Source organism: Echinops telfairi, unplaced genomic scaffold (genome assembly GCF_000313985.2).
Source record: "Echinops telfairi isolate 266 unplaced genomic scaffold, ASM31398v2 ScPeMD7_2;HRSCAF=8, whole genome shotgun sequence".
In the NCBI taxonomy this organism is placed as follows: domain Eukaryota; kingdom Metazoa; phylum Chordata; class Mammalia; order Afrosoricida; family Tenrecidae; genus Echinops; species Echinops telfairi.
In genome coordinates, this window is record NW_022103898.1 from 20,500,295 (window position 1) to 20,507,180 (window position 6,886).

Sequence of the window (6,886 nt, forward strand, 5' to 3'; positions counted from 1 at the left end):
AAACAGGGGGCCAGTTCACTGTCCCTCAGACTGTTGGAGGGCCGGACTATAGTTAAAAAAAAAAAACATGAACAAATTCCTATGCACACTGGACGAGTCCGCTGCCACAGGCAGCTGTGGCAAAAACACCCGGCGGGCTGGATAAACGTCCTTGGCAGGCCGCATGTGGCCCGCGGGCCTTAGTTTGAGGACCCCTGCTCTATACAATGAAGTAGCAAGTGGAGTGCTGCCATCAAGCACCATGAAGCCAACTCGTTTCAAGAGACCAGAGGAGGAGAGGAGAAGGACTCCAAGGGGTGGGCAGCTCAGCAGAAAGGAGCCAGGTCACATAAAACAGCCGCTTGCAATGCACGAGGTGGTCACAAAGGCCTTTTTACACACCTGCTGTCACCTTGAGTGAGCAGTCTCTCTGAGCCTCACAGCCATATTGTGAGCGGCAACAAGGCGGGGTCGTAGATTTATAGGAGGTCACAGATGGGTAAACCAAGGCTCTGAGTGGCTAAGTGATGGTTCTGCAGCCAGTGCTCTGAGTCTGCCCCACTCTGGGTGGGTGGGTAAAAAAGAGGTGCCAAAGAGTGACATGCATAACTCAGTGGATACAGGTGGCTCTAGGCAGCACACACGGTCAGGTTTTTAAGTGAATCATTGTCCACTCTCATGTTGGTTAGAGCACCGAGAGCCAGATTTCATGGCTATGGTTTCTCAGGTGAGTCACCATCAAAGTGACGATGGGAAGTCCGGAAGTCCGTTGAAGGAGGAAGGTTCTGTGAGGAAGAGAGCATGCAGGATGCAGCTACCGCAGGGTGGAAGGCCGTGGCCTGCAGCCAATCTCTGTGGAAGAGCCCTTTGTGAGGGCTGAGGACCGGTGTGACCATGCCAGCGAGGGCACAGACCCAGCTGGTGCCCCTTAGCTGCTCTGTGTGTGGGGCGGTGGGCGTTGAGTCACGGCAGACACTGACTTTGGCATTAACAAGCCCCCTGGCCTTATGTCTTGTAGATCGCTGACTTTGGACTCTCCAATCTGTACCAGAAGGACAAGTTCCTGCAGACGTTTTGCGGCAGCCCACTCTACGCATCTCCTGAAATAGTCAACGGGAGGCCGTACCGGGGGCCAGAGGTGAGCAGAACATCTGTGTGTGTGCGTAGGTCCATGCACGTAAGCACAAATGGGTGGACTAGGGGGAGGGAGAGCACCAGGATTGAATCCAGGAAATATTTAAAAAACAAACTCTAAGACTGCTTGCCCAGATCATCCTTAAGCCTTAAGCTCCAAACCAAAACTTTTCCCAGAAGTCAGCTTGAAAACAAATAACACGGTGGCCTACTTTTCAAAGGGTGCTTGCCCAAAGCCCTGAGCGCTCCCTCAAAGAGTGAGCCAGGCGGCACCAATCAGACCGGGGTATCTCGCAAGGTTGGCCAAGGCCCTGAGCCCAAAGCCCTGAGCCCTTCCTCAAAGAGCGAGCTAGGCGGCATCAATCGGACCGGGGTATCTCGCAAGGCTGGCCGAGGCCCTCAGGGGACAGTGACTGTACGTTCATGGTGGTGTCATAGTGCGGGACAGAATGGCTATTTATCCCGCTCGAAGGATGTCAATGGAACGGCAGCTATAGAGTGTGCTGAAAGGGTGTATTCTTTGTCGAGTATAGGTTCTCAAGAAAGAAAAAAAACTAAAAGCAAGCAAGAAAACCCCATTCTTTTTGTGATTATAAAGATCAGATGGTTACCAAAATCAAAATGACTTGCACGCCCCCCAAGAGATGCCACGTTCAAAATTTTCGTGAAGCTTCTTTTAGACTTGTTCTCACTGTAGATCTCCGTTCTTAATACTAAGTGAGCTCATCACACAGGTGCCCACATGCACACACCCAAGCACATGCATGCACTTTTCTGTATTCGTTATCCTTGTGTAAAAGCAGCATTTCACATGGTCATATACTATTTTGTTAGGTGCCATCAAGTCAGTTCCAAATCGCGGCAGCCCTGTGCGCGATGAAATGAAACACTGCCGAGCCCGGCACCATCCTTGCCACAGCTGTTCTCTTTGAGCCCTTGCTGCAGCCCCTGTGTCATCCCACCTCATTAAGGGTCTTCTTCTTTGGTGTGGACCCTCTGCTTTATCAGGCATGAGGCCTTTTTGCAGGGACTGAGTCCTCTGGATATCGTGTCCAAAGTAGATAAGACAAAGTCTTATCATCCTCACTGCTAAGGTGCATGCTGGCTGTACATTTTCCAAGACAGACTTGTTTGTGCTTTGGGCAGTCCATGGTCCTTTCATTATTCTTTGCCAGCAACATTTTCCAGCTGCATCAACCCTCCTGCAGTTTCCCTTAATCCGTGTCCAGCTTCCACACGCATACAAAGCTATTGAAAAGGACTGTGGCTTGGGTCAGGAGCACCATAATCCTCAAATAATTTATTTAGCCACCTCCCAAATTTGGACAGTCAAGCTTTTAGTTTTCCCCTACTATATCAAAGCAGTCCACTGGTAGCATAGTGGTTACGTGTTGGACTACGATTTGCAAGGTGGGCAGTTCAAAACCACTAGCAGCTCCTCGGGAGAGAGATGGGCTTGCCATTGCTGTAAACAGTTACAGTCTTGGAAACTCACAGGGGTAGTTCTACCCTGTCCTGTAGGGTCGCTATGAGTCAGTATTGACTTGATGGTAGTGAATGAGATAGCAAAACAAGCAATACAAAACAAAACCACTCGTGAACACACACACACACACACACACACACACACCCTGAAACTTCAGCAAGTAAGTCTTTGAGAGCGTGCCTTGTGGACTAAGGAAATACATTTTCACTGCACTGTCTGTTTCATGAGAAGTCAGCTTTTTTCTCAGCATGCCTGAAGTGCTCAGGGCCACGGCCAGATGCTGCTCTGGGGCAGGACTGTTTTGAGAGCGGGGGAGCTGTGGAGTGATGGTTTTAACAGCACGGATCCCCTTTCCGAGGGGTGCATCCTCTCACGAGCAGCTGCTCAGTGTGTTGAAATGCTTCTTCCAAATATTTATCTGTTTGCAAGCGTCTGGGGGCAGGGCTGGAGGGTATGGAGAAGAAGAATGCCAAGCATCTCCCTCCATCCCAGGGAGAGAAAGTCTTTCTAAAATAATTGCACCAGGCAAGGAGCAAAGAGCTTGATTTACTAAATTGTAGACACTCCACCCGGTAAATTTGTGGGCGAATAGGAGGGCTGCCTTCATCCTTGGTGACCTCTTTTTGAGGTCACAGCCTGGCAGCTTGTGGTCTGGCCCACAAGCTTGTTTTATTTGGCCACACTTGTTTTGGGCTTTTTTCTTTTTCCTTTTAAAGTAGGCAAACATTAAATACCTGGGAGATTTCTTGCAATAGCCTTGCTTTCTGACTTCTCTCGAAAATCCGAGCGCTGGGTCCCCGTGGCTGGTAGCAGCTAGTGAAGAAGTGGCTGCCAGCTTCGGATGGCAGAATGCATTTTCTAGTTTCCGCTTTGTCCCCAGCACTCCATGTGGTGGCCCCGGATTCTGTCTCGCTTTGCTTGTGTCGGTGAGCTGCGCCGCCCTTTTGAGAAATTGAGTTTGCAGCCCCTGGTCCATCTGAAGGTATAGGAAGGAGTTGATTCCACGTGGGAGAGAAAGCTGCCTGCACTAGGCGTGAAGCGCCCCGAGCCCCAGTCTCCATCACTGGGCCAGAACGTCTGGGGAAGTCGTTTAGCGTCCATGAGCCTCAGTATTCTCCTCTGCCACGTGGGGCTAAAAAACCATTGCTGCATGACCTGCTTCACAAAAGGAGAGGGAGGCTTGGACGAGACCACCTGTGCCAGAAAGTTCCGAGACACAGTGGGCCTGGTGGTCTCCGTTCCCAAAAGAAGGGCAGGCAGTGCCGGCCCCCACTGTGCTGCCTGTCAATTATCACTGGCGGTGGGACCTGCCTGCCAGGTGCTTGGTTCAGCTCCTGGGGGGCTGCTCACATTCAAGGTTGTGAATTCAGGCTCCTGGCTTGGCAGGCCTCCTGGGATTTGGTTCCCGAGCTTCTCCATGTCCTGTGTCTCTGCTCCAGGTGGACAGCTGGGCCCTGGGCGTGCTTCTCTACACTCTCGTGTACGGAACAATGCCCTTCGATGGTTTCGATCACAAGAACCTCATTCGCCAGATCAGCAGTGGAGAGTACCGGGAGCCCACACAGCCGTCAGGTGGGTGCCCTGGCGGGCAGGGATTGAGGGAGTGTGGGGAGTGCTCAGCTTACTTACCCTGTTTGTTTGTTTTTTTGAACAGTTTTATTAGCCTATGATTCACATATCATACAATTCTATAGTTCAATCCCACCAAGAAGAGTTGTAGTCATCATGACAGTCAGCGTTAGGATATTTCCTTCCATCTTGTACTCACCGTTATTAGCTCCCCATTTCCCCCCAACCCGCCCTGCCATCCCCTGAAGGAGCCATTAATCCATGATTGTTTGTATAGAATTACCTGTCCTGCATTTCAAATACAGAGGAACATTAAAAACAACAACAAGAAGACTAATAACAGTAACAAAGTAAAACAGATAAAAGACCTCAATCAATCAGAAAGCAGAAAAAAATAAGATTAGAACAAGTTGACAATGTATCTCAAGGGGGCTCACATGACAAGGTGCTAAATGTTAACCTAACTGCGTCTGTTCTCATCCACTTTCTCCTGCATTCTGCATGATAGCAAGGCTGTTGACATCGCTGGTCCATGGTCAGAGGGGATTCACGGGATGCTTAATCCACGTGTATCTCCCCTTGTCTGCTCTGGTGTTAATGCCTCTGCAAAAATGTTCTCCCTCTTACTCTGTCTTTCTCCCCCCAATCTTTGTCTTTTGGTTTACTTTAGACTGCTTTACCCAAACCTTCTCAAGCAAACACTTTACTCGACAGGCTAGGAATCCCCTTTGATGGCCAGGTGAATGTGGGCCAATCCCTTAACCTTTGGGCTTTCTTCTTCCCCATGAATGAAAATCTGAAGAAAGACACTATGTGAAGCCCCTTTAGTTTGCCTGGGGTCCCTGGGTGGTGCAAGCAATGGACGGTGCTGGGCGGCTGACCCTGACATTGGAGAGATGAATCTCTGCAGAGGTCCCTCAGAAGAAAGGCCTGGCAGTCTGCTTGTGAAAACCAGCTAACTTCACTAGTGGCGATATGACTCCTGGCATTCTATAGAGACTCAGGAAATACGTATCGAACAATCGAATCCCCTTTCCACTCAGGGGTGCGGGTCCCCTCAATAGGGCAGTCCCTATTGCCCCGAACTTTGCCAGCTACTCATCAGCCATCATAAGCTGCTGGGGGGTGGTGGTGGTAGGGGAGTTGTGGTTGCATCCAGATAGAATTTAACCCCCGTTGGGTTTGATCTTCAAAGCCAGCTCCCAGGCTGTGGATGTCAGTTGGCTCCTGTGGCCCCCACAGCAGCCTCCGTGGGCCTTTCCTCTAATGCTTGGAGAGCAGATGTTTGCAGGGGGACTTTTCAGTCAGGCTGCAAGCAGACAGCATGGACAGATCATCCCCCTGCTCCGCTGGCCCTGCGGTACGGCGCATGTCAGCCAGGGAAGACCCGAGAGCCTGGTGAAGGCCCGGGGCAGCGTATGGCTTGCTCTCACTGCCCAGGTATGCCAGGGGAGTGATCTATGACCCCAGAACTCCGTTTCATTTTTGGCTCGCTTCCTCTCTCCCTCTCCATCTCTTCTCTGGTGCCTGCACACTTTCCCTGCAGCTGTGGTGTTATGTGTTTGCGCACGCACCTGTCCAGAAGGGGAAAGCTAGCCAAGGTGGTCCGCACTGCTTTCCCTCTTGGAAGAGAGATAATCCGCCCCAGGGTTCTGAGCCTCCCGGGGGGTTGGATCTGGGAGTCTCTTGCTGGCACCCAGCCCTCATTACTCTATAAACCCAGGTTGGTGGGCAGGGCAGTAGTACCCTGATATTCCTTCGTGAATAGGAAAAAACCCACCAAACGTTGCTAGCACTTAGGTATGTGGTTCTGAGCCTTGGTTCCTTGAATGTTCAGTTCAGAAAACTTTTCAACTTCCTGCTCAACCGTGTGGTAGGGCCAGGCAACGCCCAATTATTCTGAGACTGAGTGTGTCTCCATGATCACCCTTACAGAGTGTTTTAGGGGACAGAGGAGTCCCTGAATCTCAAATATAACTTAAGGAGGACATTTACTGAGTCTTAAACAGGACCAGGACAAGGACGAAGACACAGTATCCAGAGGAGGGAGCCCATGAGCATGAGGTCATACATAATCATGTGGGTTTGCAGCGATTCCGAGGCTTACAGAGGACAAGGGGGCATCAAGGGGATTGTCACAAAAGCATGAGTGGTGGCAGAGCAATCCATGGTAGTTGCAGATGGGACTACAGAAACAGGAACAGGACCATGAAGGGGACATGTGTGCGCTGCTAAAAAGAGGAGCTTTAAAGATGCGCCCAGGGCTCTCAGACCAAGGCAGTCAGGGCCCTACTCAAGACCGAGGCCCCAGGATGGGGATGTCAATCAAGGACACATCCAGGCAAGCCCTTAAGGAGACTGCCCCTTCCCTGAGCTAGTCAGGCAGGGGTGGAGATAATGCACTTTCCCATGGATTCTGCCTGAGAGCAAGTCTATTCGCATCCCTGGACATTGGCCAGAAAGAACTCAGTGGAGGCTTAATCGAAATGGGGACTCTGCAAATGGATTTTGGGCTTTCACTGCTATCCATCATGCCCTTCTGCAAGCACACTGCCACTGAGTCATCTCCAACTCATAATGACCCTGTGTTAGTCCGGGTAGACCAGAGAAGCAAATCCAGGGAGAGTCAGATGTGTATAAGAAAGAGCTTTATGTATAAGAGCAGTTGAATATTGAGAAAACAGCTCAGTCCAGATCAAGTTCATAGTCTGATATTAG

At 50.6% G+C, this 6,886-nt stretch overlaps 1 protein-coding gene across 2 annotated transcripts in view; it reads left to right on the top strand.

Annotated features, from left to right (window-relative positions):
* NUAK1 (NUAK family kinase 1) overlaps nucleotides 1–6,886 on the top strand; it is a 94,637-nt gene that overhangs the window by 85,875 nt on the left and 1,876 nt on the right. For both annotated transcript variants that reach the window (XM_045290739.1, XM_004700732.2), the window contains exons 5-6: nucleotides 998–1,117; nucleotides 4,039–4,171. In XM_045290739.1, the coding sequence (XP_045146674.1) occupies nucleotides 998–1,117; nucleotides 4,039–4,171 (253 nt within the window). The remainder of the gene's footprint in view (nucleotides 1–997; nucleotides 1,118–4,038; nucleotides 4,172–6,886) is intronic.